General features: G+C 40.2%; 1 protein-coding gene across 3 annotated transcripts in view; it reads left to right on the top strand.

The window, feature by feature from the left end:
• The window catches only part of LOC102002577 (enoyl-CoA delta isomerase 2, mitochondrial), a 40922-nt gene extending 26494 nt beyond the window's left edge, over positions 1 to 14428 (top strand). For all 3 annotated transcript variants that reach the window (XM_013349123.2, XM_005355037.2, XM_005355038.2), the window contains exons 3-10: positions 175 to 273; positions 1371 to 1559; positions 2010 to 2079; positions 4079 to 4178; positions 5470 to 5590; positions 11862 to 11951; positions 13339 to 13482; positions 14112 to 14428. In XM_013349123.2, coding sequence (XP_013204577.1) covers positions 175 to 273; positions 1371 to 1559; positions 2010 to 2079; positions 4079 to 4178; positions 5470 to 5590; positions 11862 to 11951; positions 13339 to 13482; positions 14112 to 14267 — 969 coding nt within the window. In that variant the 3' untranslated portion in view covers positions 14268 to 14428. The remainder of the gene's footprint in view (positions 1 to 174; positions 274 to 1370; positions 1560 to 2009; positions 2080 to 4078; positions 4179 to 5469; positions 5591 to 11861; positions 11952 to 13338; positions 13483 to 14111) is intronic.
• The last annotated feature ends 10584 nt before the right edge of the window (positions 14429 to 25012 follow it).

The raw sequence follows: 25012 nt of genomic DNA, 5'->3' as shown, positions 1-25012 counted from the left end.
CCATAGAGAGGACTTTAGACAGTGTGGACTTTCAAATTTTGTGATTTGAAAATTGGCTCAGTGTTTTCACTTGTGACAAATGATCAGAGATACAAAACTGATGAACTCTTAGCTTCTAGGCCACTTTCTCAAAAGCTTTCTATTCCAGATTAATCACCACTGTGTTCTTTGTAGGCCACAGATGGACCCTGTAATGTGTCTAAGCCAGGAGTGTTTGACCTAGTCAATAAAGCCAAGTGGGAAGCATGGAATGCCCTTGGCAGCCTCCCAAAGGTAAGTTGGTGTCCTGTTATTAACCAGAACTCACTAGATGTTTCCCTGCCCCCAGCAAATCTCTGTACGTAAGTCATTGAAATTCCTTTATTTTGCCCCCTCACTATGTTGGGTCTATGGGGAGGGGCGGAATTCACAGAAAGATTGGGACAGACCACCCAAGTCTAGGAAACCAGAAGAAAACTATTCCAGGAAAAAATTTTAAAAATTAAAAAAAAATCTCTATGGGGCACAAAGAGTATATCAGCTAGCTGAGACCACAGCCAGAGTTCAGGCTTGTAAGGCTGTGACAAACAGCAGTTTTTTGACTCCCCTACCTTTTTTATAACAATAAGCATTAGGCAATAAGAAAGGAATTTTTACAATCTTGAGGTGAAACGTAGACACAAGTTGCTCTTCTTTGCAATTTCCATTTACTGAGTTTTTCAGTTAAACTAGTGTTCATATTTAGTCCATTATTTTCCCCTGGTGTTCCTTGATAGTGTTAACCAAGGCTCTGCACCTCCCCTGATGCTGCCAGTTTCTCGTGGCAGGGAAGGGTATGGGAAAATGAGCAACCAAAAGGTCAAAAGTCACGTACATCCCATCAATTAAAAGTTAACTCAGCTCACATCAATTATGCCGGTCATGAGTGGCCAGGGGATTGTCTAAAAGCTGACCCTCAGTTTGCAGCTTGAGGGCTTCTTCAGCCTTGCAGATAGAGCTCTGGGTTATAAAAGGAAGCAACCACTATTAATAGTTAATCCTTAAACTGCTGAGAAAGCTGCTGACAGCCTGCTCTCATTCTCCTAGGCTTACATTTTGTATTTTTTATTTATATATTCTTATTTCCAGTATCTGTATTTCTATATTCTTATTCTTGGACTCCTCAACTATTGCAGTCTAGATTGGACTTGAACTCAAAAATCTGCCTGCCTCAGCATCCCAGTGGCTGAAATTACACACATGGGTCTCCTCTCCCACAACCTTGGAAGTTGCAATACACCTCTGTTGAATCAAAGACTCTGCTTTTGGTCACATAGTGATGTTTATTAACACTGTATGTTTCTCATGTTGCTTATTTTAAATGCCAAAGGTCTTTATCATCTACTCTTCAGGAAACTGCCAGGCAGAACTATGTGGATCTGGTGTCCAGTTTGAGTCCCTCATCTGAAGCCTCTAACCAAGGCAAAAGTGGAGCTGATGTGAAAGTACAGGAGTCTAAGGACATTGTGGTAACCTCTGAAGATGGCATCACGAAGATCATGTTCAATCGGCCCCCCAAAAAGAATGCCATAACTTTCCAGGTGATACTCCTGCCAGGGCACAGGCACATTTTTCTTTTCTCTATTTCATTCTTTCATGCAACTGTAGAATTTCAGCACTATTCCTATTTTTGTAGAAGATTAGATCATTTGGCTTAAATTAGCAGAGTCAGACATTGTTTAGAACTGGGGAGTTTCTGGTAGGTTCTACAAATCCAGAAGCCACCCACAGAGTGCTTTACAATCATCCCTACCTTTAGTCACAGCAGATCTGACACTCCCTCCAGACCTCCAAAAGCACCAGGTCTGTTGCAGTGTACAAACATAAACAAGGCAAAACACTCACGCATACAACTGAAATAAGTAACTCTTTAAAAAAAATTACTTTGGCACTGGGTTGAAAGAAAGCTTGCAGACAGATACAGTGGCTCAGTCCACTGGACGATGGATCTCATTTTTACTGTTCACTTCCCTGTATTTCTGTTCACATAGATGTATCAGGACATAATACTTGCCCTTAAAAACGCCAGCACAGACAACTCAGCCATAACCGTTTTCACAGGTAAGACCATTTTCATGGACTCATTCACTTTCTATTTTAGGGAATCTTACAAGGTAGAACTGATGCTGACTGAAGGTCTTTCTCAGCACTCCAGTGAATTGATTTATAAATGGACCATGTTATCGTGCACATGCTATAGCCACTCTTTGATAATTACTCCTGATAAGTCGTCAGTCCCAACTTATCATAGTAAAGCTCATGCTGTCTGACTCACAAGAGCCACAGCAGAAAGCAGCTCATCCATCTACAAACAGGTTGACTTCTAACTGTTTGTAGAATTCTGCTCAACAATAAAAAAGGCAAATTCTTGATACATGCAGAAATATGGATATTCCTTACAGAATGGCTTAGTGAACTTCATAAAACATAAGAGTGCATATTGCTCAGTTCAATTTACATATGTCCTATATTACTGGAGAGAAGCTTCACACTGTTTGCTGATGGAGTCTGGATATGACTGCCTCTGTCTGCTCGGATGGCAGGGTAGAGAGAGCATCTGGAGCATTCTGAGGCATCAGTACAGTTGCCTGTCTTAACTGAATGCTCCTTTCAGGGGTTTTGCCTCCCAAAATTTGAGTTACATGTTGTCACCCTTGGTCTAGAAATAAGTAGGAGTTTCTAGAAAATTCACAGTATGTTTTAAATAACTCATCATATAATATATTGCTATTATTAAAGCTTGTTACTATAAATATGTTATCTAATATATATGTTGAACTTCGTCACAGGTATGCACGTACAGTCACCCTCAGCACCCTCTGGGAACTAGTTCCATGACTCTCATCAAAACAGTATTTTTCACACTCATGTTCCTGTGTAGAATCATGTTGTATTTCCATAGAAGGTCCACACATCCCAAGGCTCTTGAATCCCCTCTTGGTGTCATAATGCTTAAGAGAGAATGATGCTATGTCAGTAAACATTTCATTGTTTAGGAAAGAATAGTCACAAGGATAAAAGTCCATGAATATTTATTATGGATGACTTTTTTTTTTTGGTCTTCAAGTATTTTCTGCTGGTTGAATCCATAGATGTAAAAGTTGAGAGTATGGGGGATCAATTGGAAAAGAAATACACAATTCATATTGTAGAGCCTGATACCATGCCCATGTTTCAGGGATTTGTAGACCATCTGGAATGTATCCTATGCACATAAATGGGAACCATCATATCTTCTTTTGGCCTGGGATCACTCCAATATTTACAGTTATCAAAACTATTTAAGGGTGCTAGGGAAGTAGCTTGAAATGGAGTGCTTGCCTATCATGTAGGAATTCCTGACTTTGATTCCCCAGCATGGTATTGTAACACAGGACTTCAATACTGGCAGTCAATAGGTAGGGAGGGACAGTAAATCAGCAGCTCAGGGTCATCCTCAGCTACATGGGGAGTTTGAAGCCAACCTGGGCTACTTCAGATCTGCCTCAAAACAAAAGTTATTACGAAGTAACAATTTCATCATAGACAAACAGTATTTAAATAATCACACAACTTTAGTGACTCTTAATATAGAGATAATGGTTCTTATTGTAATCTAGACAGTTCCACACAGTCTGTCCACTCATCTTGACTACAGCAGTCCCTGCCCAGCACCCTGTTCTTTCTCTGCTTCAGCATTGAGTACTCTTCTTTAGGCTGTTGTGTAGACCCTGGAGACCACAGACACAGAATCTCATGTGCACTGTTCCATCTCTGTTAGCCTTGCCTGTTGTTCAGCTCTCAGTCCAGCTGCCCCTTCCTGTGTGAGCTCCACCCTAAACACCACAATAGACTGAGCCTGCTCCATAGTCATACCACGTGGCCATCTGCCATGTTCTAGTCACACCATCTGCATTTACTTAGGTTCTTTAATACCAGTGCCTTGCTAGTCCCTAGTGTGTAAATGAAGTTCACTCGTGTTCTGCTAGTGACTGGCTGAGCCCTGAGCACAGCCTACACATAACTCTAGAATGAGTTGGAACATGAAGGAATCATGGCTCTGTTGATTGACTGTTCGCAGGAGCTGGTGACTATTATTGCAGTGGGAATGACCTAACTAACTTCACCAGTGCCTCTGGTGGAATGGAGAAGGCAGCTGAAGGGGGTGCCGTGCTACTGAGGTAAGAGTGACCTTTGTTTGATCCTAGAGGGTTAATCTTTGCTCCCCAACTTCATGTGTCTTTGTGGTGAGCATATGTGTGTACAAGTGCACTTATGTGCATGTGGAGTCTGAGGTGGATGTCAGACATTTTCTTCATCGCTTTATGTCATAGTTCCGGTTTCTGTAGCTGTGATAAAATACTAGGACCAACAACACTTGGAGAGGAAGTTCCTTTTATATTTCCACCTCACAGTCCATCATCAAAGGAAACAAGTGCAGGAACCTCAAGGCAGAAACCAATCCAAAGATCATGGAGGAGTACAGCTCATTGGCTTGCTCCCTCCTGTCTTGCTCAGCCTGCTTTCTTATAACTTTTAGGACTGCCAGTTAGGGGTGGAATCAATCTCAATGGTCTGGGCCCCCTACATCAATCACTAATTGAGAAAATGCACCACAGACTTGCCTATAGCTCAATATTATGGAAGCACTTTCTCAACTGAGAGGCTCTTTTCCCAAATGGCTCTAGCTTGTGTCAAGTTGACCTAAGACTAGCCAGCGTACTCTTTCATTTTGTTCAATGAAACTTGATGTCTCAAAGTCAGAGATCACTCACATGCTTGCTCTAGGCTCCCATTCTGAGGCCAATTACAAGTAGGCCTCTACACCCACCCAGAATTTATGGGGATTCTGGGAATTCAAACTCTACCCCAGTCTTCACACTTAGGTGGCAAATGCTTTAACCAATGAGTCATCTCCTCGCCGCCCCCCCACAACAGTAAAATGACCACGTGTCCGTGTTGATGCACTTAATCATGATTCCCCATAGATCCCCCATCTCCATCCTGCAGTCTCATGAGGTTGAGTGGAAAGTGTAAGGTGAGGAAGAGGCAGAGGGAGTCTGAGTTCCCACGCAGCAGGGTGAACAGACAGTGACTGTAGATGCTGGCTGTGCACTGGAAGGAGTCTTGAAAGCTGTTGAAGGAGGGTTGGGGCTTCACCTTCCTATCCCAGTTCTACCAAGTCTCTCAGTCCCCCTGCGCTGTGATATGCAGTTATGCATGTAGTCACCCACTGTGATATGTCAGGTCACAGCTGGCCCACAGCCCTGAATTCAGTGACCAACATGTGAACTGGCCTTAGCCTGTACGAGTCATACTCTGATATTCTATTTGGTGCCATTTATAGGGATCCTGGGCCAATCAGGAGAGGTGTCCCTATAGAGTAATATCATATCAGATTTATACATTCCTTTCTATAGTTAGTGGTACCACTTTGGGATATTTAATGATTTTCTGTTTCCATTTCTTTAGGGAATTTGTAAACTCTTTTATAGACTTTCCCAAGCCTCTGGTTGCAGTAGTTAACGGCCCAGCTGTAGGAATCTCAGTCACCCTTCTGGGACTCTTTGATGCTGTCTATGCATCAGACAAGGTAAGTCTAGTTCCACAAGCACATGTCAATCTGTGAGTACCTCCATTCTTAATTGTGATTATCCTTCAGTATATTACAAGGGGTTAATGGTTGTGCTGGTTAGTTTTTTTGTCAACTTGCCACAAAATAGAGTTACTTATAAAGAGGGGAAACTCAACTAGGGAATGTTTCTCCATCAGATTGGCCCTAGGGCATGTTTGTGGTACATTTTCTTCTATAATGTTTGATGTGGGAGGGCCCAGGGCCCAGCCCACTGTGGGCAGTACCACCACTGTGCAGGTAATCTTGGGTTGTGGTAAAAAAAGCAGGCTGAGCAAGCTGTGGGGAGTCAGCCAATAAACACTGTTTCTCCATGGCTCCTGCCTCTGATTCTTGAGTTCTTGCCTTAACTTCCCTCAATAATGTAACCCAAATAAACCTTTCTTCCCCAACTTGCTTTTGGTCAGTGTTTTATCACAGCAACAGAAAACAAAACAAGACAGCAGTAGAATGTAGTCATTTAGATAGTTCTTAAAGACTTATCTAACTTGACAATTTGTGTTTGTCCTTCATTGTTCATTACTTTTTCTAAACACCAGTATTGCAAACATTGTCCCAACTCTAACGGTTCTGTATTTTAGTCAGACTACATAGCTGTTCATTTTTCAATTTTCATATTACTCAAAAGTTATCAGGAGATGACTGACAGCTTGCAGGATTGCTTGATCTTCTTTTCCTAGTTCAGGAAGCCAATATTAGGCTTCTAGAAAGAGAAAGGATTTTGGTCATTCACTGCTCTCCATCCTTTTTAGATAAGAAAACTAAAGCCTGAGAAATTTGAGCCCTCAACACAGTTCAGCTTTGTGTTCACCACTGTATTTAACATGTGTGTTTGTGAGTTTATGTGTTTGTGTATGTGTGTGTGTGTGTGTTTGTGTGTGTGTGTGTGTTGTGAATGGGATAGAGAGAGAGAGAAAGGGGGGAATCTCAGTATGTCACATTGCTGGCCTAGAACTGACTCTATGTAGGTAGACCAGGCTGGCCTCGAACTCACAGAAATACTCTTGTCTCTGCCTCCAGAAGCTGGGATTAAAGGTGGATGTCGCCATGCCTAACTTGTATTTTTGTTTTATTTTTTTCTTACCGTAGTATTTTTCTGTAGTGACCAAATTTAAAATTTCTAAAAATATAGAAACTACAAAAAAAGATTAGTTTAAAAAAAACAAACAAACATACCCATGGGAGATGACTGTGTTAATTAGTAAACTAGAAGGGAAATGCTCTGTGCTGGATCCCCAGGACCATTTGAGAAAAGCTAATCTGTAGGATGATGGATGGGGGTGGGAGGATTAGGGACATATAGTTCAGAGAATACACAGTGGTAGATACATGGTGCCAAAGCTTCTAAATTACAGTGTGAGGACTGTAGTCAATCATAGTGGAATTTATACAAGAACTTTGGCAAATGAATAGATAATTGGTATACCTGGATGTGAATATATGAGCTTATTGGTTTCTCTAGAGCAGCAGTTTTACTGTGTTTGTGTGTGTGTATACCTACCTTAAATATGCATCTCAAAAATTGTTAATTAGGGAAAAATCATTCATTTCATCACTCAGATGTAAGCCAGTGCCAGCATTTGGTTTCTGTAGCTTAGCAAATCTCACCAGTGCCTGGCTTCTGAAACCTTGGGCTGGTTCTGAGTTTTGTTATTGTAAGCATAGATGTGATGATAGTTATCTTAGTGATTACCCCAGAATTATAGACCAACAGCCCCCAGGTTCTCCTGCTGCCTTCTCCTTAGGAGGGAGCCAACATTTCTTGATTAATGACGGAAGAGATTCCCTGGGTTTTTATTGACTTCACAAACAAATACTGTATTGAACAAGAGACTCACATTCAATGGATACTGATCTTAAATACAACTAGTGGCTAAAAATACTAGTAGCTTCTCTCTCAGCAAATGCACTGTTTCCATGTGAGTTTTAAATTTGTTCAAATAAATATTTGCATGCTCACAGTGTGTAGGTACTCTGTTAATACATAGACACATTTTATGCAATACACCCAGCAGCTTTATGAGGTCATACTAAGTTACAGATAGAGAAAACTGTCACAAGGACGGTAAGGGACTGTCCCAAAGCCTTAAATCCGTTCATTGCTAGAGCATTAGCCCTTAACAGCATCTACCATCCCATCTCTAGACATAGCAGTGTAGTAACTGCTCATTGCCAAGCTCATATATCCCTGTTTATGCCTGTTTATGTCAACTTAGCTGTGGCTGCTTTTCTGATTATATCCATGAAAGGCATTTTCTTTACCAAAGTTTCTGGGGTGAAAAGAAAAGTGACAGTAATAAGAGTATTTTATATTTTATTCATGTGCTGCATATATCACAAATCTCACAAATATGCATTAAAATAACTAGTATGATTTGCTATTGGAAATTAAGTACTTGTCTACTTATATCAGTGATTCCCTTTCATAACTATTATTCTTCGAAAAAATATATAAATACATGGGTGTGTTGGTTTATACCTGCAATCCCAGCCTTTGAAATGCTGAAGCAGGAAGATTGTCATGAGTTCAAGGCTAGCCTATCTGGGCTATGGAGTAAAACCTCATCTCAAAAAAGTTTCTTCTTCGCCTTTAATCCCAGCACTTGGGAGGCAGAGGCAGGCGGATCTCTGTGAGTTCGAGGCCAGCCTGGTCTACAAGAGCTAGTTCCAGGACAGGCTCCAAAAACCACAGAGAAGCCCTGTCTCAAAAAAAAAAAGTTTCTTCTTAAGTACAGAAAAAAAATGAGCATGCTTGTCATATAAACCACCAATGTTGAAAGTAACTCTAGAATCTGAAGCCAGACAGAAGAACTCTAGGACAAAATCAAGACAAATGAAAGATGGAGAAAACAATATTTCAACTCATCCAACAAAAGCTGGTCACTCCAAAATATTTTAAAAGTCAATCTGTAAAGCAATCGATCAAGAATCAAGTACAAGAATTAGTAGTGAGGAGAAATAAATACCATACAAGAATGAAACATAATGGCTCTTTAAACCATGAAAGAAAGCATTAAAAATAGCCTACTTCTCTAGGGGTTGAGCAAGAGAGCTTAGCTAGTGAAGGTACTTGCTCCTCATATGTCAACTGTCTTTAGATTTTCTACGGCTGTGATAAAAGCCCATGCCAAAGCAAGTTGGGGAGGAAAGGCTTACAGTTCCACATCACAGTCCATCATTGACAGAAGTCAGGACAGGAACTCCAACAGTGCAAGAACCAGACAGCGGGAGTTAATGCAGAGACCGTGGGAGAGTGCTGCTTACTAGCCTGTTCTTCTGTGGCTTGCTCAGCCTGCTTTCTTATACCACGCAGCCAAAAGGTGACACCACTCTCTGTGGGATTACCCCTCCTACATCAATCATCAATCAAGGCATTACTCTACAGAGTTGCCTACGGGCCAACCTTACGAGAGCTTTTTCTCAAGTGTAGTTCTGTCTCCTCAGGTAACTCTAGCTTGGTTCAAGTTAATATGAAACTAGTCCTCACAACAACCTAAATTCAATGTCTGCACTGCACATAATGGAAGGAGAAAAAGAACTGCAGCAAATGGATCTCTGGCCTTCATCCATAGAAATGTGCATGCTCCCATGCATATATACATGTAAATAAACAAATAAATGGACCTTAAAGTTTTTGTAATGCAAAAAGAAACTGTATATGATAGTAGAGGGATACAACTCAGAACTTGGGAATAAAAAGTAGACCATCAAGAACTCAAGTTCATTTTTAACTACCCAACAAGCTAGCCTGGACTACATAAGGTCTTCTCCCACACCCTTCCTCATCCCTACCTCCAAAAGGCCAGGAGGGTATGATAACTCATCCCTATAATCCCAGCATGCTTTAAGTTAGAGTCCAGCCTATGCTACATTTGATAAGGATCCTTTATCCAAAACATTGTTTTTATTTAAAAGGAAAGTTGAGCCATAAACTAGTAAAAATTCTTTGCATATACTTACTCGTAACCTGTGTCTATAAAGAATCCTTACAATTCAAATATAAGAAGGCAAATAATTTACTTTTTAGAATAGTGGGAAATGCCAGATGGTGATGGTACACACCTTTAATCCCAGCACTCAGAAGGCAAAGACAGATGGTTCTCGGTGAGTTCAAGGCCTACCTGGTCTACAGAGAAAGTTCCAATACAGCAAGGGCTACATAGAAAAACCTTGTCTCAAAAATAATAAACAAACAAATTAGTGGGGAATATGTTAGCAGTTACTTTACCCAAGATGCTACTACACACAGCCAGAAGTAGACATAAACATTCTCAACATCATTAGTCATAAAGGCCATATTATCAAGTGCTGTGAATGTATACAGTAGGTGACAACTAGTGTTCAGATGTCAACCCACTGGAGGAATGATCCTCTGATGGAGGAGAATCCCATCCAGGCAGGGTGTCTCCTGTCTGTCATTTCACATTTGCTAAAGCAGCTATGGTGTCTCCCCAATACCTGCACTGAAGTGTGTAACTTCATATGATTTGGATATGTAATCTCACAATTGCATCTCATGTTGGTCAGGAAGATGACTTCTCATTAAGCTGTGTAATTTTGATATATAGAAAGTATACTCGGATATGCTTCATAACTAGATCCACTCTCCCTCAGGACTATAAATGAAACATAAGCCTGTTTTGTTCCTTTTACTCAAAGTATACACAATTAACTCATTTTCACCTCAGAGCAAGTTCAAACATGACTAAATATTTCTGTATATGGATTATAAGTTAAAAACTTTACAGCTATGCACACAGAGTTGCAGATGTCTAAGCAAAGTTACTAACACAGAGCAATCTAAAAACCATGCCAATCCTTCTTATGTCAAGTATGACTGATAAAACCCGACTCTGTGCAGATCTCTCTGCAGCTTGTCTCACCCAGGCACTGTGTCCCCAGCCCCTTGTCAGTCTGGAACCTTGAAACCTTGAGGTGCCATGGTATATGGTAAATGGCTTGTCTCCTTATCGTTTACCTAAGGAGTGTGCTATGACCAATGAGATGTAATTCTTGTAACTTTATTCTTTTTCCTTAAGGCTCTTGTTTTTGAAAAATGTATTTAAGCTAAGCGAGAAAAGCATGGAAGAATTGGAACAGTGAATTAAAACAAAGGAAAACTAGAAGCCACACAGGTAGAAGTAGAGCCAACAAAACGTAAAGAACATGACCCTCAGATCATGTGTATGAGTGTTTACCCCTTGAATAGAAAGGATAAGTAAGCTTGGTTTTGCTTCCATATGGATTTCTTCCTTGTACCCTGGAGGTGGTCTGGAAGAGTTGGACTCTGAGGCTACTGCTAACGTGTGAACTGAAAACATATGCGGCAGCACTATGTTCATAGTGATGTGTGTGGGCTACAAGGACTTCTCCTAGGGAAGCTGAATAAGGGCATGGACAAAGTGGGGCTCTCCTGTCTCAGTATGGGGTGTTGATGCATGGCTACTCTACTCACATCTACTTCTTCTTTAGTAAAACAAATCCAAAAAGAATTTTTTCAGCTTTGTTGAGGTATTATTGAAAATGGGGAATTTTATATATTATATCAAGTAAGTCTGTGGTTGTGACTGGCCCTACTGATAATGGCCACAATGCTGGAAACATTAGTAAAAGCGTTAACTGGATATAGGGCAACAAGTGAAGCCACGTACATATGGGAAGAGCAGCAATGATGAGAAAGAGGCCACCAATGTGCAGTGCATGAGTGACTCCCAAACCTTATGCCAAGAGGTTTTTCTCAATAGAAACAAAGATCTCTTGTATATAAGATTCCATGCATGTGACTTTCTAAAAAAAAGTGGCTGGAGGGAGAGACAGCAGGGACAGAGAGGAGATAGTGATGTGTAGGAAGGGAGTAGGAAGGGCTTGACCACAAGGGGCCATAATGGGACTTTTGGTGTACGAAATATTTTCTCAGCTGAAATTGATAGTGGCAACATAATTTACATATTTGCAAAACCCCACTTATAACATACTAGAAATGAATTGTGTATTCATAGTATAACACATAATTTTAATTTAAATGTCCTCACCAATTAGGAATACTGAGCTAGACACAGTCATACATTCCTGTAATCCCTGCACTCAAGAGACTGAGGCATGAGATGGTTAAGTGCTAGGCCAGACTGTGAATTTAAGATTAAATAGTAATTACGTAACTTTGTCAGAGTTGAATTATAGACTTACCTCTATATATCTGGATGTTTTTCTGTTCTTCCTCAATCCCAACTAGGCAACATTTCATACTCCGTTTAGCCACCTTGGCCAGAGCCCGGAAGCATGCTCGTCTTACACATTTCCGAAGATAATGGGCTCAGCAAAGGTAACTTAGGAAAAACTTAAAATGCAGTGTGTTGTCTTTGTTGCCAAGGCAATCCTGTACTCTGTCTTCTTTCCCTGGGGCAAAGTTTGCAGGATGACTATTTGCTCTGCAATATGGAAAAGCCAGACCAAGGGGAGAACCGATGTAAGGGAAGGGTCAGGATATTTGCTCTGCAGTTCATGATGCAGGGACCGTGTCTGACAGCTGGTGACCTAGAGCTGGAGCACTGGTGGCAGCAGAAGACTTGTCCTCCACAGCTGTGTGACAGTCCTTGTAGGCCCAGGACTAGGAAGCCTTTATAGATGTGATCAGCTCAGAGCCACCAAACTGTGTGGATGAGCAACATCCTTTGAGATGACATGGTGACATCTTCTCTTTGGAGCCATGTGAATTCTAGAAGTCAGCAGCTTTTAGCAGCTCCATAGTCCTAGTCACTGTGACTCCCAGTCAGAGCTGCCTTTTACCAGTTGCTGTGCTGTGTGTTGAGACGCCCAAGGTAACCCACTGACTGTTTGCTCAGGTCTAGCTAGCTCTGTGTTTGTACACATCTACTTGTCCTCTGTGGATTAACTCCAAGGACATGAAAAAAAGGACTGGAGAGGATGGACAGAGGGAAGGGCTTAGTAGACATTGGTCGCCATCTCAGTATGGTAAGGGAGCCTATTTGGTGACTATTAGACTTTTTGTTCTGGATGCCCCCACATACATACATAGATAGTACAGGTGCATACAAACTTTAACTTCACCATGCTGTCGTCATGGAGCTGGGCTTATTAATCAGTTAAACTTTGAAAAGTTGAGCAGAACTAGCTCTTCAGAGTTAGACAGTTAGACCTTTGGAATTTATTTATGTTTCTCAACTATAGAAAGAACATTTGCTCATTGGCTTTGTTTTTTATTGAAGTGCAATGAAAACTCTCCCCATGTCCCTTCATTCCCACTGAAGTAATCTGAGTACCTGTGTAGGGAAAGAAGACATTCAGAGTCAACCATTACAACAGCCAGTAAGGGAATGGATTCTGAAGACCTCAAAGGTTGGCCCTATGGATGCAATTGTTCTACCCTACTCCTTTTTGTCATCGTTTACAGTGTTTCATAGCTACTAAGGGTTCAGGCCTTTTCTGTCCTGGGCTTCACATTCTGACCTCTCCAATGCAGATCTTCGCAGAAGAAGCTGCTGTTCTAACTTCTAGAGAGGCAGAACCAGCTATGGCCTCAGCTGTTTGAAAACTTTTGTCCAGTGTGGTCATTTGCTTGCCTGTTCCTGTGAAAGACAGGCAACCTTAAGAGCCACGAGTACATCTGCATCTCCCAGTAGCTGGCTGTTCTGAAGTCAGCTGAAGCCTTTCTTTATTAAGCTGGGGTCACATCTTGCTTTGCATTTCAGGCAACTGAGATGCTTCTCTTTGGGAAGAAGCTTACAGCAAGAGAGGCCTGTGCTCAAGGCCTTGTCACTGAAGTTTTTCCTGACAGCACTTTTAAGAAAGAAATCTGGACCAGGCTGAAAGCATATGCGAAGCTCCCACCAAACGTTAGTATTTGACTTTTACTTGTGTGAATGGGGAAATCATTTCCCAAGGGGAAAATGTGCATTAGGAGGACACATCCTAAGAAGACAAGACATGTCTTCAGTTGGCTTTAAGCACCTCTGGATTTTGTTAAGAATTACTATAATTTTGGGAATAGTGATTTTTTTTTTAAAGAGAACTTACCAGATAGACATTTCATTTCCATGCTACAAGGTCAAATGGGACATCCTTCATGAGGATGATTCCAGGAGGATGCCAGTAGACACCCAGCTTTTTTACTTTCGAATTTAGGTGGGAGGTAAGGAGGTTGAGTATATTTAGGGGACCATACTCTATAGCACATCAGTTTGTATGGGTAGTAGCTCGTGGCTGATTGTTCTTACATCCTTGCTGTTGAGTGTGTTATCCTGGAACCAGAAGATTTGTATCTATCTAGGGCTGTTTAGAAATGTATAGTAACAGAACTCTCTGTATACCATAAATAATAGAATCATCTCTGTGTACCTTAAAGGTAAACCCGATTATACATGTCTCAGTAAAATCTAAAAGTATCAGTTCATTACAGTGGATGGCAGGAATGGACTGATCCTGTTTCTGTTGAAATAATTTCTTGCTGGTTTTGTTTCATCAGTCCATGAGAATTTCCAAACAGTTAATCAGAAAAAATGAGAAAGAAAAGCTGCACGCAGTTAATGCTGAAGAGTGCAGTACCCTCAAAGAAAGGTGGCTGTCAGAGGAATGCATCAATGCTATCATGAGCTTCTTATCCAGAAAATCAAAGCTGTGACGCCCACCCCTGCATTTAGACTTCTCAAAGGAAGGATGTGCCGTGAGTTCCGGTTTCTGGTATATTAACAGCACCCTTCACTGTGCCTTTTCCTTGACTAACACAGCAATTGTAATAAGAATGCCTCACAGCGCTGGCAAATAAAAATTTTCATACCTCAAGCCTTAAGAGTTCATGAAAGTTTTTGGTGATAGAAAGTCATACATTGCTTGACATGAATGTATGAACCCTAAGACAGCGTTCTTGGAGACCTGTTCCGAAAAATGTCTAGAGCCTGACATTCTGAGTTCATGTCTCTGACACTACGGTAACAGCTTACCATCCACACATAGTGACTGAGTAAATTGGGCCAAACACCAACAGTCTTTGGATCACCAACTTGTGGTATTCTTTGATTACATTTTCTTGTTCAACCATCTGGCAAAGGAGAAGAAAAAAAAATCTTCAATGCCACTTGTCTTAGTTAGGGTTCCAATTGCTGTGAAGAGACACCATGACCACAACAACTCTTATAACGGAAAGCATTTAATTGGGGCTGGCTTATAGTTCAGTGGTTTAGCCGATTGTCATCATTAGAAGGAAGCATGGTGGCATGCAAGCAGACATGGTGCTAGAGAAGCAGCTGAGAGTTCTATATCCAAATCTGCAGGCAGCAGATGATTACAGAGCAATTTTCCTGATGAACATAGATACAAGTTCTTGGTTAAATAATTGCAAACACATTTGAGGAAAACATTATGAAGATTACATCACATAAAGTTCATCTTGGATATATAGGATGGTTTGACATACATAGATGGATAAATGCAATATAGCATATAAACTTAAACTTAAGGAAAAACCACATGATCTTCTGGACAGATGCAGGAAAAAACAATTGATAAAACTCAACATGCTTTCATGGCAAAAAGTGCTGGAGAAGTGAAAATTGGGTGGAACATACTTCAAAGTAATGAACACCATGGACAATAACCTGTCCCCAATATTATCCTACATGGGGGAATGAAAATCACTTTCTAAAACAATCAAGAATGAGACGAGGATATCCACTACCACCTCTCTTATTCAGGGTAGTGCTCCAATACAAAGGATGGAATTAGAAAAGAAAAAATCAAATTATCCCTATTTTCAAAAGATATAGATACATAATTAAAAGATCCTTTATTCTCTCCCGAAAAGAGCTTAGACTTATAAACAATACAAGTACATTTGAAGGATACAAAATCAACATATAACAACCAGCAGTCTTCACACATAACAATAATGAACTCACAGAAAACTACATTACGAAAAGTATTGCATCTGAAATAGTGGGGGGAAATGAAATAATTATCCTAGTTTGCTATTCTACTACTGTGCTGAGCACCATAGCCAAAGGCAACTTAGTGGTAGAAAGAATTGTTTCAGTTTACATTACCCAATCACGGTCCATCATGAACCAAAATCAGAGCAGAATTCAAGCAGAAACTGAAGCTCACCTCTCAAACATCAAGCAGAAGGCAGGGAACACATTGGGAACTGTACCAATCTGTTAAAAACTCCACCACCAGTGATATACCTCCTCCAACAAGGGCACTCTTCTTCATCTTTCCCAAACAGTTTTACCAGCTAGGATCCAAGTATTCAAATACAGGGGTATGTGGAGGCCATTCTGTTGTGGAATATCATCTTAACTGTGTAAAGATTGTTGTATGTGTTTATGCTGCATTTGTTTAATGATGTAAGGAGGTGTGTTTAATTATGTACGGATGTATTGCATTTGTTTCACCTTGCCAGCCTAAGGCATCTGATTGGTCTAATAAAGAGCTGAAAGCCCAATAACTAGGCAGAGAAAGGCTAGGCAGGGCTGGTGTGTAGAGAGAAGAAGTATGAGGAGAAATCTATAGAAAGAGAGAGGGAAGAACAAGAGAAGAAAGGAGAGAAGGAGGGATATACCTTGGTCCAGAAGCCAGGCAGACACAAGCCAGGCAGACATGAGAAGCAGTGAAAGTAAGGTATACAGAAGGAAGCCCTAAGGCAAAGGTAGATAAAGAGAAACCGGAAATTTAAGTTAGAAGAGCTATCCAGAACCAAGCCTAAGCTAGGTGGAGCATCAAATCTAATAATAAGAATCTGCATCATGATTTGGGAGCTGATTGGTGGCCCGAAAGAAAAAGCCTGGCACACCATTCTCAGCAAACCAGCACAAAACTATAGCCACCATTCTCATTCTTTAAAATATATTGGAACAAAGTAAATATTAAACTTTGTATAAATAAGAAAAATGGGTGATTAGGGGAGAAGTCTATTTCTTTGAAAGTAACGGATAATACATGCAATTTTTCTAGAGAAGGATGCCTGAGGGAAATTTCTTTGCTACAAAAAAGTAGTTGAGGGTAATCATTGAGTATAAGTTGTGCACATAAGTTGTGCTGTGATGTTAGACCCGGATGCACAGGCTAACCAGAAAAAAAGTAGAGACAAAGAGAAAACAAGTAGATTCTGAAAAAAAAAAATGCTTAATAATTATGTTACCGGAATTTCAGATTCTGACTGCTGGCTAAGTCCACACTCCTGTGATCTAGGTATTACTAAGGACCTCACTGATCATTTTCTCTTTACTACTACCCCCTTCTCAAGCTTCAAGCATACACAGAGCACCTGCAAACAATCTCCTCTTCAAGGGCAGAATCCTGTAGAAAATACAGGGATCCCAGCAGCACGCACTGTCCCTAACCACTAATCTCAGCTACAGCTGATTAGCCTCACAGTCCCTGGGTCACACACAGCTGCTGCTGAGGCACAGACATAACATCCTTCTCCTGATGCAGATGCTCGACTCCATCCGAGTCCTCTTGTCTTCCTGCTTCATTCCCACATCCTGCAAAGGAGTCTGAGGGACACTCTTCTGTCTCCTGAGTAGAGGACCCTGAGTCATGAAGGAACTCCTGTGTCTCTCGAGCAGATGAGCACCCTGCATCCTTGAGGATGATCATCAGGTCACCCAGTTAGCTGCATCAGTTCATTCCTGCTGCCAGTGACAGGCACTGAGCGAAACAGCAGAGTTCCTCCTGCCTCAGATCTCCATCTTCAGGGTGTAACACCACAAAGGGGGTTTAGGAGACAAATGGGGCTACATTAAGACAATGGTCAAGAGCACTTCACAAGAGAGGGATCTCCTTCCCAATGACTCTGTTTTCTTCCTCATCAAGATCAAATAGCCCTTGACCTCTGAGTACCAGTGTTAAAGACACATTCAATTTTTGCAGCAGAATACATTTGAGATGTGAAAGGAAGGGGGCATTACCAAGGTCCTCTTTCTACTAGGACACCCTGTGGAGGTGGTTGTTAAAGATGAAGCAAAAGAAAAAAGCATATTGCATACACTGTAATCACATAAAGGCTGAACAATCCTGATTTAGAGCCCAACCTTGGCTGTGTGGCAGGACTCTGATTTGACAAGAAGTGGGGAAGAGGAAGAAAAGAAGGAAGGAGACAGAAGGGACAAGATTAAGAGGGTTAGGCCGGACACATCACAAGAGAAAGGCTGTGGCACAAGGAGGTTTGGGGCCAGTGCACGGTACAGAGTAGAACTAAGCCTTAAAACAAAAAATACAAAACAAAAAAGTGCCATTTTGACGTTAAAATATCTCCACCTGAGAATATCAATTGATCTTGAATTCAAGCTTTTTTTTTTTTTGAGAGTTTTTCTATCACATCTATTCAGTATCTTAAATTTAGCATTAACATCCCTGTTGGTTAATCTTGATTGTCAGCTTGATTGGATTGGGAATCAACTAAGAAATAAACCATTTGATAGGTTTGTATGGGTATTTCCAGAATGGATTATATGACAAAGTCCCACCTCCCTAGAAGGAAGCACCTTCCTATAGACCTTCCCTTGGATGCCTCAGCTATGGGAAGGGCCTAGGTTAAACTATTGCTTCTTTACCTGCTCTCCTTTGCCCCCTGCTGGTGAGTGGGCTGTATCTACTTTGTTGCTGCTGCCCCAGTCCACTTGAGTAGATAGAATCCAGCTTATCTTCCACTGATAATGAAGACTAGGGACTCTACATGAATCCTCCTGACCTTCATCACTAGATGGAACTCCTGAGGCCATGTCCCTAATCGGATGAGCAGCTACTGGACTCTAAGCCTCTCCAGTGCACATTCAGCCATTTTGGACTACCCAGTTTGCATTCTATCTGACAATATAATTAATCCCACTTGTAATATTCTTTCTATCAGTTCTGTTTTCTAGAGAACCCAAATACAATATTGCATTCATTTATCTAAATTCAATATTACATAGATTAGTTTTCTTAGCATTAAAATAATAGGTGATCTCAATTTGATACTTTTACATTTTCTAACTTTTACAAAAAGATTGTATCCCTGAAACACCTCATGTTTTTATTGAAATTTTGGTTATTGACTCTTCTCACTCACAAGAATAATTAACAGAGAACTTAACCTATTTGCTAATGATCTTGAGCTCCCACATCACAGAGTCACTAATTCTGAGACCTTGAACATGAAACCTTGAACTCTACTTAAACTCTGGGCTTCAATTTCATGTCAGCAAAATAACAAAAACAGTGTACTCTGAAAAACACTGGGTCATTGATGAATCTGAGTTTAACTTGCTGAACTTCAGCATTACTGAACTCTGGTTAATGCTGTTATATAGCAAAGATGTGAACCCACAATACAAAATCCTCATCGTGTGGCATCCTGGAACTGATACAGATGGAAATGTAGTGTCCTCTGTACAGCAAGAGGAGCAAGGATCTGAAGTTCATAGCCAACTCATCAAACCTCAACTTTACTCCAGTGTCACCTCAACTTTACTCCAGTGTCCTTTGCTAATACCTGGAACCCAAGAGTGATCAATAAATGGGGAGATGATTTACAAATGAATAACTGAATGAATGTTGCCAATATGCCAACCTTGTCAGTGCTGGCAGCACCTCCTTGAAGCAGGTACCTGTGTGTGGCAGATGAATAGCGATGTCAGCTCATATGAATCAGGTTAATGAGTTATTTGTCCTGTTGGTTTATGATTGATAGCAATCCTTTAATACATTATTTCCATCTGGCCTCCCATGAGATCTCGTTGCACCGTGTCATTAGATTTATGAAGATTGTCTTCAGTAATAATTGGGCTTAAGATCTTGAGGGATATGAAGTGAGTGTTGACTTTCACACAAAACTCTACAGGTACTTAGAATTTTTTTTTAAAAAAATACTTATCAAAGAATAATTAGTAATAGAGTATGCCACTGAGTGGATGGGTCTGTGAATTTTCTATCAGTGAACTCATTAATTTAACATGACTTGAGTCAATTACCAGAACTGAAGAAGAAACTATTGGGTAAGAGAAGTTATACTTCAGTTGGGGACCTGAGTCATGTCTCTGGAGCTTCCCTGTGCAGATTAGCATAATGCAGAAAAGGGAATCCTGATGCAGGCAGGAAAACTTGAGGAGTCAAGTACACAGTGCCAAGCCTGTGTTGCATGAAATCAAACTTACCGGATTTGATAATATCAAATCCGGTATATTGTGTAAGTGGGCATACTAGACTGGAAAGATGGATACAAGACACTGCCGGAGAAATTATTTTCTTAAAAGCCAAAAGGAAAATATAGGAAATAAGAAAAAAAGAAGAAAGAATATCTCTAATTTTAAAAAGGCATAATGCAGGAACCACAGTAAACTGAGAAAATAAAAGAAGATGTCAGTAAAGTGGAAAACAGATCAGTGGAAGTTAGCTAATATGAAAAAAATATCAAAATGATATTAGAAATTTTAAAACAACTACATGAACTGGGGTGGGCATCTCATCATCACTGTATGCACAGAGTAAAAGATAAAGACATTGGTTGAGACAGACAAGATATTTAAAGAACTCCCAACTAAAACTTTCTCAAACTTGGTGGAAGATATAGGTTCACACATCTATGAAACTCAACAACCCCCAAACAACCTTCACTCTAAGAACATAATGCTTACATCAAAGCCAAACTGTTGAAGGACAAAGACAGAGGGGGAAAAATCGTAGCTTGGATATATGTAACCTCAGCACTTGGGAGGCTGAGGCAGGAGGATGGCAAGATACCAACCAGCCTGGGTAACATAGATTCTGGCTGGAACAGAGAGATCTTAGAAGAAAAAAAAGTCTTAGAAAAAAATTGCAGCAAGAAGATGTGTATGTCCATGGAGTAACAACTCAAAATTATTCAGTAGAGTGCATGGAGGAGTCATCCAAACTCAAGCCAGGAATGCAAAAGAGTCTTTCAAGTGCTGACAGTAAAAAAAAAAAAAAAAAAGATTTGCATGTAGTAGAATAGCATTTGGTCTGGTATATGTGATGTGGAGTCCCCAGATAAAGGAAAACAAACAGAAACCAGTGCTAGGGTGCCGGGCCAGTCTATATATCTTAGTCCAACAGGATGGTATTATAATTACCTGTCAATAGTGTTGGCTGTTCCCATCATGCTACTGATGTCTTGGGCAGAAAGGGGGAATAAATTCTATACCAACATTAGGAAACATAATCTCCCCAATTTCAGAATTGTCTGTCCCTCCAATCTATCTGAACTCATCAATATTTCATTAAAATTTGCTCATAGATGAGTTGCCTAAAACTTGTGATTCATACTGAGAACAATCAGACTTACCCCTTGAGTATTTAAGCTTTGTAATAAAAGTTCTCTCCAAATTCCATACACTGTGTCCTCTATGAGTCCGTCCTCTGACAATAGAATCATAAAAATGTTGAGCAGAGGTATGTTGACAGAGGTTCCTGTCCTGCCCAGTCCCATTCAGTCCCAAAGAAACACACAGAGGTCTACATTAATTATGAATTGGTTGGCCTGTTAGTTCAGGGTTTCTTATTAACTCACTCTTATATCTTACATTAAGGCATAATTCTTGCCAGTGTTGCCACGTACCTTGGTACCTTTATCAGTGAGGCATTCTCATCCTGCTTCTTCTGTATCTGGGTGACAACTGCAGACTGAGTCTTTCCACTGAGTTCTCCGATTCTGGTTGTTCCGCCTATACTTCCTGCCTGGTCACCCTGCCTATACTTCCTGCCTGGTCACCCTGCCTAGACTTCCTGCCTGGTCACCCTGCCTAGACTTCCTGCCTGGTCACCCTGCCTAGACTTCCTGACTGGCTTCAATATAACTGAGGAATTGTTACAGGATACAGGACTATTGTCCCACAGCACTTCCACCTTTAAAACAAACAAACAAACAAACAAACAAACAAACAAACAAACAAACAAGAAGAGCTCTTAACCTAATATCCTTTGTTTAGTTTTTCCCCTGACCATTATTCATGCAAACTTTTAACCAACATTTTATACAAAGGAAAATATCCACAGTCCATTTTGCGGGAATGTGGGCATAGTTTTCCAGGCTACTTCCTGCTGATTTGGGGTGCTCATAATCTTATAGGGGCCTAAAGAAAATTTAAGATTATGGTCAAGTCTTGACTTGAAAATTTTGTGTGAGGCTTGATCATCTCAGCCAGCAGTCTTGAAACTGTTCTGGATGTAGAACTCAGAAGAAACTTCAACAGAGGTTCTCTGAAATGTTAGACCATCTGGTCCATCAACACCTATGGAGGTTTCTCAAGGGTAGTCTTCCTTGAGCAAACCTGATTTTTCTTAATCCAGAATGAATCCACTGCCTCTCAATTACTGATCTTGGTCTATTGATAAAAATTGAAGATCAGTTTTGTTAAATGTCTATGTCTACTCTTGACTAAGGTATTGTGTGTGCCAGTCATTTAAAAATGTAATGTATAATTAAGAAATATAGGTTAATAGAGAGTCATCTATAATAGTCAAACTTGTAATCAAGTTAGTTAGGTTTGCTAGATATATAGAAATATATTTTAGTTAATTAGATAGTCTCCAAACCTTTCAAAAACTTACAGAATGTGGTGTTTAAAATGTTATAAGAACTTAGAACTTTTCATGACAATGAGACACATCTGCTCCTGGTAGCACCAGTTACTTCAGGTGAAAGACGGGCATCAAAGAGGCTCCTCATGGAGTTTATTAGCCATTTGGGCAAGGAACTGCTCTTGCCTGAACTGTTTGACTGGACATGCAGGACCCACAGAAAAATGACTGCTGAAATTTCCTAAAGGTAAGACAATCCTTCAGGGTTCCTGCTTCATAAAAGAGTCTGCAAGACATTCTTCAGGACACAGAAAAAAAGTGACTGACAACTGCCAATATAGGCAGAACTGTCTTGAAATTTCCTGCTTCATGAAAAAGTCTGCTGGATACTATGGGCCTATAAGCCGAGGATGGATGCCCCAATGATACACAAGAAATTTGGATAACTGTCTAGACATCAAGATGTCTTTGCCAAGTGCTTACAATGTACTTCCTGTTAACTTAGGTAATATTATATCCTTCTGGAGTCTTTGATGGAGTTGAAGGATAGTTATAATTATAGGCTTTTTAGTTATGATAAAAGATAAAGTAGATATAAATATTGTAAGTGTAATTCTTGCTTGATAACTGTTTTGTTATATGTAATTTTACTATGTTAAAGTTAAAGCCATTCTTTTTATTTAAACAGAAAAGGGGAAATGGTGTGGGAAGTCCTTCTGTATATGTGTTGCTTTTATTTGTTAATGACTAAGAAATCTGCCTTGGCTGGTGATAGGGCAGGTTAGAGCTAGGTGTGACAAACTAAACTGAATGCTACGAGAAAGAAGGCAGAGACAGGAGATGTCATGGAGCTACCAGAGAAGAAAGACACACATCACCAGGTGGAACATTGCCAGAAGGACACAATCCTCATGCTAAAATACAAAATAATAGAAATGGGTTAAATAAATAAATAAGAGTGAGCTAGAAATATGTATAATCTAATAGGCCCAATAGTGTTGTAATTAATACAGTTTCCATATGGTTATTTCTAGTATGAGCAGTTGGGAACAAATAAGCAGCCTATTACTACAGAGGTCTTTATGTATTCATGAGATCTCCCCAGGCCCTCACAGCCATCAATATATCCACGGTAAATGAACTGTTAAATAAAATTGAGACTGAGAGAAAAAGTTCCCCAAAAGGAACTCAGAATAATTAACAAGAATGATAAACCTTTAGACAAACTAACAAAAAGAGAGAAAAGACCCAGATTTTTAAAAATTATACATAAAGGGGATATTGTTGCAAAGGAACAGAAATGAAAGAAGAAAGGAAGTAAGGAAGGATGGATAGGTGGATAGATAGATAGATAGATAGATAGATAGATAGATAGATAGATAGATAGATAGATAATCTCCAGTAGAAATCTATATCATTACTGGGGAATGCTTTGCAAACAGATTCTAAAACCTGGAAAACCAGGAAGAAATGGATGGATTTCTAAATGCATATTACTTAGCCAAAATCGAAGGCAGAATATATAAATAATTCCACTAGAGGAGCCATTACCAGCAATGAGATTAAAGCTGTAATTAGAAGTACTCTCACAAAGAAAAGTCCAGGTCTTCAAGGACTCATATCTGGAGTCTACTAAAGCTTAAGAAAGATCTAACACCAACACTCCGCAGATGGTTCGGCCAAATTGAGGGGAAAGAACCGAAACCATTCTGTGAAACTATAAGGTTTCTCACATGGAAACCAGAGGATGACAAAAACAGATAAAGATGATTACAGAGCAATTTCCCTGATGAACATAGAGGTACAAATTCTTAGCCAAATGCTTGCAAACACAATTGAGGAAAACATTATGAAGACTGCATCATGTAAGCTGAATCATGTAAGCAACATGAATATGCAGGATGTTTCAACATACATAGATTGATAAATGCAATATAGCATATAAATAAAATTACAGAAAAATTACGTGATCTTCTGGACAGATGCAGAAAATCTACTGAGATGCACAGTGAAACTGTCTTTTAAAAGGTTAGTGTAATGGATAAATGACTGTGTGAATGAATGAATGGAAAGGGCAAGCAGGAGAGATGAGTAGACATTATGGGCCAAATCTCAATGGCCTTCCTTATCTGTTACACTAAGAGGTTGGGGTTACTTATTAGGCAAAGGGACCCACTCAAGATTCCAGTGACAGAGGAAGGATCAAGAGACTATCATGAGTCATGTCAGTGTCTTGGTCCATTTTATGTGTCTACAAAAAAGCCACCAACTGGGTAAAATACAGACAACAGAAGCCAGTTCAGCATTCTGGAAACTGGGATGACTAATTGTCAAGGTCTGTCTACTAGCTAGGACCTTCATGATCCTCTTTAATATTTCACCTTAGTTACTACTCAAAGGTCTTGCCCCTAAATGCCATCGACAGGGGAACTAAGAGATGTTTCCCAAATGAGAACTCTGGGCCACAGTTCCAACCACAGCCATCAGAGTTACACTGTAGGGAGATCAGTCAGGGAGCAGGAGGAAAGCAGGCTGCAGAGGTGGGAAGAAAGCAAAGCCAGTCAGGGCTGATCAAGTTACAGCAATGCAGAAACAGTGAGACCTGAGGAAAGACTGAGTGGGGTGGGGGAGGGGGAGATAAAGCCAAGAAACAGCTGTGGAAGGACAACAGATCCAGAGAGGGGAGCTCGCAGTGGGACAGAAGGGATTCAGGCTTCTTTCAGACTCCAGCCTTTGCTGTTGTTTGCACATAATTCAAATCATTCCTGACACTATATGCTAGAATTTTATAGGTCATGATCGTAACATAATTTGATGAAATTTTAATGTTAAAAATAAAAACAGTCACTT

The sequence above is a fragment of the Microtus ochrogaster genome, chromosome 16 (genome assembly GCF_000317375.1).
Source record: "Microtus ochrogaster isolate Prairie Vole_2 chromosome 16, MicOch1.0, whole genome shotgun sequence".
NCBI lineage: Eukaryota > Metazoa > Chordata > Mammalia > Rodentia > Cricetidae > Microtus > Microtus ochrogaster.
This window is presented reverse-complemented; position numbering and strand designations above follow the sequence as displayed.